Source organism: Perognathus longimembris, chromosome 20 (genome assembly GCF_023159225.1).
Source record: "Perognathus longimembris pacificus isolate PPM17 chromosome 20, ASM2315922v1, whole genome shotgun sequence".
Classification (NCBI taxonomy): Eukaryota; Metazoa; Chordata; class Mammalia; order Rodentia; family Heteromyidae; genus Perognathus; species Perognathus longimembris.
The window spans coordinates 27329735-27342636 of record NC_063180.1 but is presented as its reverse complement, the minus strand read 5'-3'; the positions used below and the strand labels follow the sequence as shown (position 1 = coordinate 27342636).

Sequence of the window (12902 nt, the reverse complement as noted above, 5' to 3'; positions counted from 1 at the left end):
ATAATCATAGTTCTTATGTGCATAATATAAGAGCAAGATATAGTACCCCACACAGCTATATTCTTTCCTTTTTATATTCCCACATGACATTGAAGGGCTGAGTATAGACAGAAGGATTTCTCACATGAAAAATGTTCTCGTGGATTTTCATCAGTGTGCATCATTTGATTCTGTATACGAGGAGTAGATCAGTTTGCAGTTTCCCCCAGGTGACACCCACGGTTTCTCTCCGCCATTTGTTCTTTGAGGGAGCCAACCTTCCATGATGACTGAAGGCTTTCCCAGAGCTGTGATGTTTATAGTCTTTCTCACCCACAGACAGTCAGGTCTAAAGCCTCTTAAAAAGATGGTTTCTGGGCTGGGAATATGGCCTAGTGGCAAGAGTGCTTGCCTCGTATACATAAGGCCCTGGGTTCGATTCCTCAGCACCACATATACAGAAAATGGCCAGAAGTGGCGCTGTGGCTCAAGTGGCAGAGTGCTAGCCTTGAGCAAAAAAGAAGCCAGGGACAGTGCTCAGGACCTGAGTTCACCACCTAGGACTGGCCAAAAAAAAAAAAAAAAAAAAGATGGTTTCTGTCTGTGGTTTCTGTCCAGTATATGTCTTCTGGTGTTGTCTTAGATGAGTTGATTGACTGAAGACTTGCCCATACAGATGAGACTCCTGAGTTCTCCCTGCGGGAGGATTGCTCTTACTTTGTAAGGTTACAGGGTCTACCAAAACCTTCCACAACAGGTTGCATTAGTGTGATTGCTCTCATTTCTCGTCCAGGCAAGGTTTAAATGAGATACTGAATGATTTCCTTTGCCGATGACATGCATCATTTTTTTATCTAGTATGTACTTTCATATGGGGAAAAAGACTGGAGGCTAAACAGTAAACTACCCACAAAAGTGACACTCATAGGGCTTCTCTCCAGTGTGTGTTCCCTCTTGTGTGACACGTTAAGGTTGCGTAATGAAGGCTTCCCCACAGAAGTGATTCTCTAATAGGGCTTCTTTCCAGTGTGTATTCTCTCGTGTGTGGCACGAGAAGATTGCACAGTGAAGGCTTTCCCACCAAAGTGACACTAATAGGGTTTATCTCCAGGGTGTATTCTCTCATGTTTGGTAAGTTGAGATGATGTAGTGAAGGCTTTCCCACAGAAGTGACACTCATAGGGTTTCTCTCCAGTGTGTATTTTCTCATGTGTGGCACGAGAACATCGCTGAGTGAAGGCTTTCCCACAGAAGTGACACTCATAGGGTTTCTCTCCAGTGTGTGTTCGCTCATGTGCGGCACGATAAGATGGAAAAAGGAAGGTTTTCCCACAGACGTGACACTCATAGGGCTTCTTCCCAGTGTGTATTCTCTCATGTGTGGCACGTTGAGATGGCTGAGTGAAGGCTTTCCCACAGGTGCGACATTCATAGGGCTTCTTTCCAGTGTGTATTCTCTCATGTTTGGCACGAGAAGATTGCACAGTGAATGCTTTCCCACAGGTGCGACATTCATAGGGCTTCTCTCCAGTGTGTGTTCTCTCATGTGTGGCACGTTGAGATGGCTGAGTGAAGGCTTTCCCACAGGTGCGACATTCATAGGGCTTCTTTCCGGTGTGTATTCTCTCATGTTTGGCACGAGAAGATTGCACAGTGAAGGCTTTCCCACAAGAGCGACATTCATAGGGTTTCTCTCCAGTGTGTGTTCTCTCATGTGTGGCAAGGGGAGATGGCTGAGTGAAGGCTTTCCCACAGGTGCGACATTCATAGGGCTTCTCTCCAGTGTGTATTCTCTCATGTGAGGCACGAGAAGATGGATGAGTGAAGCCTTTCCCACAGGTGCGACATTCATAGGGCTTCTCTCCAGTGTGTGTTCTCTCATGTGTGGCACGTTGAGATGAGTAAGTGAAGGCTTCTCCACAGGTGCGACATTCATAGGGCTTCTCTCCAGTGTGTATTCTCTCATGTGAGGAACGAGAAGATGCATCAGTGAAGGCTTTCCCACAGGTGCGACATTTATAAGGCTTCTCTCCAGTGTGTGTTCTCTCGTGTGCAGCACGTTGAGATAAGTAAGTGAAGGCTTCTCCACAGGTACGACATTCATAGGGTTTCTCTCCAGTGTGTATTCTCTCATGTGAGGCACGAGAAGATGACTGAGTGAAGGCTTTCCCACAGGTGCTACATTCATATGGTTTCTCTCCAGTGTGCACGACACTATGTTTCTTAACATACCAGGGCCATTTGAAGCGTTTCCCACAGATGAGACATTCATGCCGTTTCTTTTCAGTGTGTTTTCTGTTTGGTGCCTTAAGGTCACTGGGCCTTTGGGAAGCTTTCCCACTGGGAGGGCATGCGTGTGCATTCTCTCTGGCATGTGCTCCTTCCTGACTTCCAGAATGAGACTGCTGAGTGACCGCTTCCAACACACAGAGGGGACCTTCATCTGCCCCTCCTCCAGTGGGCATGTCCTCCTGCTGCTGGAAGTGACTTGGCTGAATGGAGGGGGCAGGACACAGGTGGCTGTCATCAACTTCCTGGTTAGTGTCTCCTCCATCCTGGCAACTGAGCTCCCTGCGTTGATCGACTACATACCCCAGCTCACTACCCTCACACACTTTGTCTCCATTGTGTGCAGTCATATGGTGACTGAACTTTGAAGGAACAAAGGCTGTCCTACACAAACTAGAATCATGTGATTTCCCTCCTGTGTCAGTTATATTGTGTTTATAGCATTCATTGCTCTCAACAAAGACTTTAGCACACAGACCACAGTCACACTGTCTGTTTTCCTTGACATACTTACTGCATTGTGTAATATCTAACGAATCCTTCATAATGCCATTGCCGTTTAGATGATCAATTTCTTTGTGTTCCATGTGCTCAGGAGTACGTGAATATTCATGATGGTTCTCTACCCGGTGTAGGCATACACAGGAGATGGCTTCTGCATCGTTTAGCAAACTCTGTGTCAATGAAGAGCTGTGAGTCTTCGTTTCTGTCGAGTCATTCCTGTCAAGTGAGTCTTGCAGATAAAGAGATTTCTGCTGTGGGAAGATGATGAAACATGATCATCAACTGTTCACATTCATCTCTGTGGCCATATCTCAACGTGAGAATACTAGACTACTTAGCCTAGACATAAAACACATTATAACTGGGCACTGATAGCTCATGCCTGTAATCCTAGCTACCCACATGGATGAGATCTGAGGATCATGGTTCAAAGTTAGCCAGTTCAGGAAAGTCCATGAGCATCTTTCCTGCAATAATCCAGTCACAAAAAGCTGGCAGAAGTGCTGTACTTCAAGTGGGATTGTGCTAGCCTAGAGCAACAGAAGGAGGCCCTGAGTTCGAGCCTCAGGACAAGAAAAAACAATAACCAACTGATTTTTTCTTTTATATCCACACCTTGAAAATGCCAAAGACATGCTCCATGTAAGATGTCAACAAGATAACAATCAAGTCAATTTCCAGATCGGTGTGTGTGGGTGTGTGTGTGTGATAGAGAGAGAGAGAGACAAACAGACAAAGAGACAGAAAAAAGAGAGTCAAAAAGAGGGAGTATACACATAGTTGAAGAGAGAGATATAGACAGACACATAGATAGGTAAGATCATTGGCTTCATACTATTTTGTATTGCATATCTTAGTTTAAGTTTGTTTTTAATTTTGTTTTTGCTAATCCTGGGGCTTTAACTCTGGGCCTGGCACTGGCCCTGAGCTTCTCTTTGCTGAAGGCTAGTGCTCTACTACTTGAACCACAGCACCACTTCTGGCTTTTTCTGTTCATATAGTACTGAGAAATCAAAGCCAGGGCTTCATGTATGCTAGGCAAGCACTCTACCAGGAAGCCACATTCTTAGACCCTGATATGAAGGTTTTGAAATCCTGTTATTTACCTTACAAAATTCAAACTATGTGGAGCTTTCAACCACGAAATTTCCTCAGCTCAACAATGAGGCAGGCACTTGAATTTCCGCTACTCTTTCCACTGCCAGGTCTTTACTGGTCATGACAGGAGTCACATCCGTGTAACTTACCACTGACGGGGTCAAGTGGACCTTACCGCTGACTTGCTGTATGTAAAGACAGCCATCTTTGCCATGTGGAATGAAAATGCCTGTAAGAAATGTTTAAAAGGGTATCTAGCATGAAAGTGGGAGGAGATTTTCAAAAGCATCTTAATCCACCATTGTGTAGTCATTCAATGAATCAAAGGAAAGGAAACAATTCTTAGGAAAAGCACCTCCTGTCATATTCACAATCATGAATGATAATTTGTCATCACTGATGCTTCAAATCAGGACTTGTGTGCTGTTGCTGAGATTTCTGCCTCAAGACTAGTGCTTCACCACTTAAACCACAGCCCCACTTTCTACTTTTTTGTGCTGAGTAAGATAGTCTGCCCAGAGTTCTCCTGTTTGGATGGCATCAAACCACCATCCTCAGATTTCAGCTTTCCTGTGTAGCTACGGTTGTAAGTGGAAATAGAGTAGCTAAGAGAATACAATATAACTGTAATCTAGATAATACAACTGAATCTTAGGAATCCCACAGTGGCTCCAAATTAGATTAAGATGGTGTTCATGTAACTCCATGTTCACAAACAATGGGAAAATACAATACATAGTCTAGGGGGGGATTCAGAAGTAATCCCTCAGTTTCTATTTCTGCCTTAACAAAACAAAAGCTACCGTCAAAAGTATACTTTCACAGGCTGAATTCAAGTAGAAATTCCAGTGGAAAGAAGCTGAGTGAAAGCATATGAACGTATATATGTACTTAATTTTATACACTCACACGGAAAAGTATATATGTGCACTGGACGGGTCCTGGTACTCACCGATGGACTCCAGCAGAAAGGCAAGCTCTGACATCACATCCCTCCACAGCTTCCTCTGTACTGCGTTCATCAGGTCCCACTCTTTGGGGGTGAAGTTCACAGTTACATCTTCAATGTTCAGAGGTTCCTACAACACCCAAGACGGATCCCATTCGACAGTGCAACAGGGACAACTTCATCAGACAAGCCTTGACATGACACCAACTGAGGGAGGTAGAGCGGAGACCGGGTATGCACAGAAATCAACAGTTCTATGGCCTAGTGGCAAGAGTTCTTGCTTCCTATACATGAAGCCCTGGGTTCGATTCCCCAGCACCCCATATATAGAAAAGGCCAAAAGTGGCATGGTGCCTTGAGGCAAAAGAAGGTAGGGACAGTGCTCAGGCCCTCAGTTCAAGGCTCAGGATTTCCTAAAAAATAAAAAAAAAAGAAACCAACGGTTCTTCAGAGCAAGAATGGGGCGCCCTCAGCGTGAGTGGCCTCAGCGCTGGCCACACTGTAAGGTGCTATGGAGGGGCAGATGAGCAGGCGAACCCCGGAATACTGCATGGCATGTGGAAGAGACGATATGGAATACCCTACATTCCACATAGAACACCTTCCTCTCTTGGGACTGGAACTCGGGTCTTGGGTGCTGACCCTGAGCATGGTTTCTCAAGGCTACTTTGTGCTCTACCCCTAGAGCCACAGCTCCCCTTCCAGCTTTTCTTGGTGCTTGATGAGAGATAAGAATCTGGGGGATTTTTCTGCAGGGCTTTGAGGAACAGTGGCCAGTCCTCAGCCTTCAGAGCCACGTGGTTATGACTCCTTTAGAATAAAGTTTGTGCAGGCATTGGGCTTTGACCTCATGACCTACATGCTGTCTCAGAGTTTACTTTGCTAAACCTGATTGTTCTCCCAACAGAGCTATACATTGATTTCCCCATTTCTCTTCTTCTTCTCCTTCTCTCACCCACCCCAACATCTCCACCCTCTCCTCCGCCTCCTACCCCTTCTCCCTCTCCTCCCCCTCCTTTTCCTTCTCCCTCTCTCTCTCCCTCCTTTTCTTCTTGGTAAATTAGTGGAGAAATGAATCTCATGGGTTTTCCTGTCCAAGGTGGCTTTGAACTGGGATCTTCAGGTCTCAGCATGCTGAGTAGATAGAATTACTGCTGTGAGTCACCTATGCTCCATTCAAAGACTTAAATGTTACTAGAAGCACTCAGCCACTGGTGGTTCATTTTACCCACTCAGGGATGAGGCAGGATCGACTACAGAAAAGGAAGTAGGGTAAAAGACTGCCAGAAATAAAAAACCCCAAGGTTAAAGCTAGTCCATCAACTTCTCCTAAGATTAAGGGACAAAGTTATTCAGGGGAAAATGAGGCCAGATAAGTTCAGAAGAATGAGGCCTGGTGAAGGCAACTCAGAAATGTTGTGTTTAGAAACATACTATCTCAGCTTCAGAGGCGAACAGGATGTATCCCTTCCCAAGAAACGCATTTCTCAGCCCAAGAAATAACATTTGTTTGGCAGGATGTATGTCTTCCCGAGTAAAACACTTCCCCCAAACCTAAGAAACCAGGTCTTTACTGGTCATGACAGGAGTCACATCTGTGTAACTTACCGCTGACGGGGTCACGTGGACCTTACCGCTGACTTGCTGTATGTAAAGACGGCCATCTTTGCCATGTGGAATGAAAATGCCTGTAAGAAATGTTTAAAAGCATTCCTAGCATGAAAGCGGGAGGATATTTTTAAAAGCATCTTAATCCGCAATTGTGTAGTCATTCAATGAATCAAAGGAAAGGAAACAATTCTTAGGAACAGCACCTCCTGTCATATTCACAATCATGAATGATAATTTGTCATCACTAGGCTTCAAATCAGGACTTGTGTGCTGTTGCTGAGATTTCTGCCTCAAGACTAGTGCTTCACCACTTAAGCCACAGCCCCACTTTCTGCGTTTGTGTGCTGAGTAAGAGTGTCTGCCCAGAGTTCTCCTGTTTGGATGGCATCAAACCACCATCCTCAGATTTCAGCTTTCCTGTGTAGCTACGATTGTAACTGGAAATAGAGTAGCTAAGAGATTACAATATAACTGTAATCTAGATAATACAACTGAATCTTAGGAATCCTACAGTGGCTCCAAATTAGATTAAGATGCTGTTCATGTAACTCCATGTTCACAAACAATGGGAAAATACAATATATAGTCTAGGGGTGGATTCAGAAGTAATGACTCAGTTTCTATTTCTGCCTTAACAAAACACAAGCTACCGTCAAAAGTATATTCTCACAGGCTGAATTCAAGTAGAAATTCCAGTGGAAAGAAGCTGAGTGAAAGCATATGAACATATATATGTGCTTAATTTTATACACTCACATTGATAAGTATATATGTGCACTGGACGGGTCCCGGTACTCACCGATGGACTCCAGCAGAGAGGCAACCTCTGACATCACATCTCTCCACAGCTTCCTCTGTCCTGCGTTCATCAGGTCCCACTCTTTGGGGGTGAAGTTCACAGTTACATCTTCAATGTTCAGAGGTTCCTACAACACCCAAGACAGTTCCCATTTGACAGTGCAACAGGGACAAGTTCAATAGACAAGCCTTGAGATGACGCCAACTGAGGTAGGTAGAGGGGAGACCGGGTATGGACAGAAATCAACAGTTCTATGGTCTAGTGGCAAGAGTTCTTGTTTCCTTTACCTGAAGCCCTGGGTTCGATTCCCCAGCTCCATATATATAGAAAAGGCCAGAAAAGGCATGGTGGCTAAAGTGGATCAGTGGTAGTCTTGAGGCAAAAGAAGCTAGGGACAGTGCTTAGGCCCTCAGTTCAAGGCTCAGGACTGGCCAAAAAAAAAACCAAAAAAAGAAACCAATGGTTCTTTTCGGCGTAAGTGGCCTCAGCGATGACCACACTGTACGGTGCTGTGGAGGGGCGATGAGCAAGGCACACCCCGGAATACTGTATGGCATGTGGAAGAGATGATATGGAGTAACCCACAATCCACATGGAACACCTTCCTCTCTTGGGACTGGACTCGGGTCTTGGGTGCTGACCCTGAGCATGGTTGCTCAAGGTTAGTTTGTGCTCTACCCCTAGAGCCACAGCTCCCCTTCCAGCTTTTCTTGGTGCTTGATGAGTGATAAGAGTCTGGGTGACGGGCTGGGGATATGGCCTAGTGGCAAGAGTGCTCGCCTCATATACATGAAGCCCTGGGTTCAATTCCCCAGCACCACATATACAGAAAATGGCCAGAAGTAGCGCTGTGGCTTAAGTGGCAGAGTGCTAGCCTTGAGCGAAAAAAAAAGAACCCAGGGATAGTGCTCAGACCCTGAGACCAAGCCCCAGGACTGGCCAAAAAAAAAAAAAAGAGTCTGGGCGATTTCTCTGCAGGGCTTTGAGCAACAGTGGCCAGTCCTCAGCCTTTGGAGCCACATGGTTATGACACCTTTAGAATAAAGTTGGTGCAGGTATTGGGCTTTGACCTCATGACCTACATGCTGTCTCAGAGTTTCCTTTGCTAAACCTGAGTGTTCTCCCAACAGAGCTATACTTCCATTTCCCCATTTCTCTTCTTCTCCTTCTCTCACCCACCCCTCCCACTTCTCTCTCGCCTCCCTCTCCGCCTCCTCCTTCTCCTCACCCTCCTTTTCCTTCTCCCTCTCTCTCTCCCTCCTTCTTCTTCTTGGTAAATTAGTGGAGAAATGAATCTCATGGGTTTTCTTGTCCAAGCTGGCTTTGAACTGGGATCTTCAGGTCTCAGCCTCCTGGGTAGATAGAATTACTGCTGTGAGTCACCTATGCTCCATTCTAAGACTTAAATGTTACTAGAAGCACTCAGCCACTGGTGGTTCATTTTACCCACTCAGGGATAAGGCAGGATCGACTACAGAAAAGGAAGCAGGGTAAAAGGCTGCCAGGAATAAAAAAACTCAAGCTTAACGCTAGTCCATCAACTTCTAAGATTAAGGGACCAAAGTTATTCATGGGGAAATGAGGCCGGATAAGTTCAGAAGAATGAGGCCTGGTGAAGGCAACTCAGAAATGTGGTGTTTAGAAACATACAATCACTATCTCAGCTTCAGAGGGGCAACAGGATGCATCCCTTCCTGAGAAACACATTTCTCATTCCAAAAATTAACATTTGTCTGGCAGGATGTATGCCGTCCCGAATAAAATGCTCCCCACAAACTTAAGAAACCCCCAATCAAAATGTAGACAACGGGGGGGCTTTCCTTTTCTCAAAGAAAAGGAACTGCTCCAAGGCAGGATGGGTTCCACCTGCCAAGAGAGCCCCAAACATCCAGAAACTCAAGACATAACACCAACCCCCAACTGTTGGTGATTAGGGCAAAGAGAAAACACCTATCTTGGCATACAGTTAAAGTCACACCCCCTGCCTTTACCATATTAATAGTCTCAACAGCCAAGGAAGTGTCTATCTATATCTCTCCAAGAAAGGACCACCACTCTTGTAAGAGTGTGCCCTTGCTTTCTGAATTTCTGTCTGCTTTTGGTCTACTGGCTTGCTTACTTCCTCAGTAGAACTCAGCCAAGTTTCCTTATCACTGTGAATTGTCCAGAAATTCTTTTTCTGGGATTGAAGTTAAGGACTCTAAGAGAGGAGTCCCTATGTTAAAAGGAAAATGGCACAAACCCTCTCCTGCATCTGGTGCAAGGAGACAGAGATCTGGGGATCATTGTTCCAAACCAGGCCAGGGAAGGAGAGTCTCAGAGACTCACATCTCCAGTAAGCAGCACAGAAGATAAAAGAGTGGCACTGTGGCTCAAGCACTAGAGCCTTAGCCTTGAGCCACATAACCTCAGTGACAGTGCCTTGGCCCAAAGTTCAAGCCCCAGCACTGTCAAAAAGTAAAGATGAAAACTTCAGAAAAACATTCATAACATTGTTTGCACCTTCGATGCAATGAATGAGTTCCATAACTACACCTAAGAGTATCACTCAATAAAATCTTTCAATGACATTATATGCTTTTTTTTTTCTTTTGCTGGTTCTCGGGCTTCAACGCAGGGCCTTGACACTATGCCAGAGCTTTTCTGTTCCAGGCTAGTGCTCCAACACTTGAGTCACACCTCCAACTTGCAGCTTTTTGCTGGTCAACTGAATAAGAGTCTCCCCAGTTGCCTCACGAGGCTGTCTTCAAAAGTGCCACCCTCAGATCTCAGGCTCCTGAGTAGCTAGGATTGCAACCAAAGCAGCCCGGGCCCTAATATCCTGTGCAACTGCAGCAAGCAACACAGTAGTCATTCCTTCCTTGAGAACATAAAGCTACACTGTATTATTCAAAGTCCAGAGCAGCTGGAGGAGATCCTTACATTCTTTAGAATGAAGGAGTTCCCACACAGCATGGGCTCTTTGTGGTGTCATTTCTGGGCACAGATCATGACAGGGTTGGTCAGAGTGAGGTTCAAGGGCATTAAGACCGGCAGTTTCTCCAAGGCCAGTCAGGGAGACACTGAGAGCTCAGTGATCACCATTCATTCCTGATAGCATGTCTCATCCTCAGTGTTTATGCAAACACATATATTATATATCACTGTCTATCTTCTTGTTCTTTCCATTCTGCTAAGCAGGAAGTGTTTTATAGTATAGTAAATTATCCGAGAAGCCACATATTGAAGGATGGAGTCCTGGAGTTTTTAATAGCGCACTAGCAGTCTGCAGGCAGCCGCTTGTTAGAAAGGCCTGCAGCCCACACATACCCTTAACACTGTCACGAAACAGGACAGAGAGCGAAGAAAGAACAAAAACCATACGAGCAAACCAATCCAGCTCCCATGGAGAGCTGACTTGGGGCGCCATGGGGACTGGAGACAAGCCAGGAGACAGGATGCAGGGAAGCAAACATGGAGACACAAACAATGGCACCTGAGCTGGCCTGACCCTAAATAAAATCAAGTCTGGGGATTGGGTCTCAGCAAGCTCCCAGAGCCAGGCACTTGACTGACAGGTTCAGTAACCTATAGGACAGCAGGCACACCATGAAGCCAAGATTGCAGATAGTGGTCAGTGATGGCGCTAGCCAGATCCCACCTTCCTATTACAAAAGAAGCCTCTTTATTGGGGTCTGTCCAATTTCCAAAATTTTACCTAATGTTTTCATTTTGCCCTATATTCTATATTTATTCCCACTTTTCTCCTACATGTATACCTTCAAACTGAATTCTGTTCATGAAGTTTCCTAGGGGTAACTACCAGTCATCAAACATCAAGATGGTGAGGGAGGCCAGATCTGGAGGTCAGAAGCTGACTCCATCTCCATTATCTCCCTCAGCCCTGAGCTTCAGAGTTGAGGGCCCTGCCCCAACTTTTCAGAAGCATGGGAAGTTTTCCCCCATCACTGTAAACAATAGAAACTGTCCACCCCACCCCACCCCCCAATCCACCTGCCAACTCTAACTAGATGGTTCAAGCAGATACTATGTAACAGGTTGTAACTCTACTGGACAACTGAGTGTGGCTTAGCATACTCTATAGGTGTTGTGACCTCATTGGCCAGGTACCTGTGGTGAGATTGTCCACGTGGCCTTGGCCATTATAACTCTATAAAGCAGCAGCTCCAGCACTCCCCAAGTCTGGGCTGTGGCCCTGGCCGGTCAGTTTATTCTTACTTCCCCAATAACTCCATCTTTTTATTGTAAACTGTCTCTGAGTGGTGGACTCTTTGAGGGGCGGGGAGACCCCCTCCCTCGGATCCTTCCCGCATTTCAACCTGGTTTAAAGTTACCTCAAACAAACAACTGCTTGTGACATAGCTACATTAAGGCTTTTGTTTTCCCTCAGCAATGCCCCGAGCTCCCAGTTCAACCTGGGGCCATTGGGGAGAGGAACAGTTGTTATGCTCAAACACCGGACCCCCACAAGGACCACCAGAGACCCACACATATGCAAAAGCAAAAGGAGTATTTATTGTAAGCTCGAGCTTGGTCCTCCATGCACTTGGCAACCGGACGCTAAGAGGCCATGAGCCTAGGGCTTTCAGCTGTTCCTGTTACTCTGTGTTCCCATGTCTTGTGCTATTTTACTGTGGCTGAAGGAACTGAGTCCTCCAATCACAGGACTTTGTGAAATATCCTATCATTACTTATTGCAACAGTTCAGGTTATGTAGAGAACATTTCTTCATGTTGGGAATTTTTTGGGAGCGAGCCTTGTCCTTTACATATTACAGACAAACTATCACTTATAGACATCTGCTGTTGAAGCAAAGTTAAGTGTTCCAACACCATCATAGGCTATCTCTTCTCTCCCCAGAAGAACTGCCAGTGAGGTCCAGAAGCAAGGGCCCGTAAGGTCACCTTGTCATCCAGTGACAAGGCCAGGGCGGTAGTTTGCATTCTCAGCTTTTTTTTAGTTCCTTCCCTTACAACTTTCCCTGTTCTCCTCTGCACACTCCCAGACTTTCCTGTGATCTCATTAAGATCCTGTGATCCTGGACACTGGCCTTTGCAGTGTCTTCCCATTCCTGCCACCACATACTGGGCTTGCCAGTCATGTTCTGCCTCTGTTCTTCCCTCCATGTTTAGCAGGAGTGGCCACTAAGTAAGTGCTCAGGAGGCAGACAGGCCACAAGGGGAGTGCAGAGGTGACTGGGCTGCACTGTGAACAAGAGAACAAGGCTGGGAATATGGCCTAGTGGTAAGAATGCTTGCCTCGTATACACAAACCTCTGGGTTCAATTCCTCAGCACCACGTATATAGAAAATGGCCAGAAGTGGCACTGTGGCTCAAGTGGCAGAGTGCTAGCCTTGAACAAAAAAAGCCAGGGAAAGTGCCCAAACCCTGGGTCCAAGGCCCAGGACTGGCAAAAAAAAAAAAAAAAAAAAAAGGAAAGAAAGAACCTTGCAGGAGGAGGTTACCCACGTGAGGTGCTCTCCAGCAACCATTTCTGTGCTGATCATGACACAGCTGGTTTCTAATTTTATTGAAATACCTTAACATGGGGCTGGGAATATGGCCTAGTGGCAAGAGTGCCTGCCTTGTATACATGAAATACCTTAACATCATATTGAGCAAGGTGTACGCTTCCCTTCAGGAACAGAAACCACAGTTGAGGTGATTCTTTGC

At 45.8% G+C, this 12902-nt stretch overlaps 1 protein-coding gene across 1 annotated transcript; it reads right to left on the bottom strand.

The window, feature by feature from the left end:
* Window positions 1-1070: 1070 nt before the first annotated feature.
* Window positions 1071-4075, bottom strand: LOC125368164 (zinc finger protein 135-like). The gene is made up of 2 exons (XM_048369020.1): window positions 4046-4075; window positions 1071-2108 (listed from the first exon to the last, which is right to left on the bottom strand). Exons 1-2 carry the CDS (start codon window positions 4073-4075, stop codon window positions 1071-1073), a joined length of 1068 nt encoding a protein of 355 aa, XP_048224977.1.
* Window positions 4076-12902: the final 8827 nt, after the last annotated feature.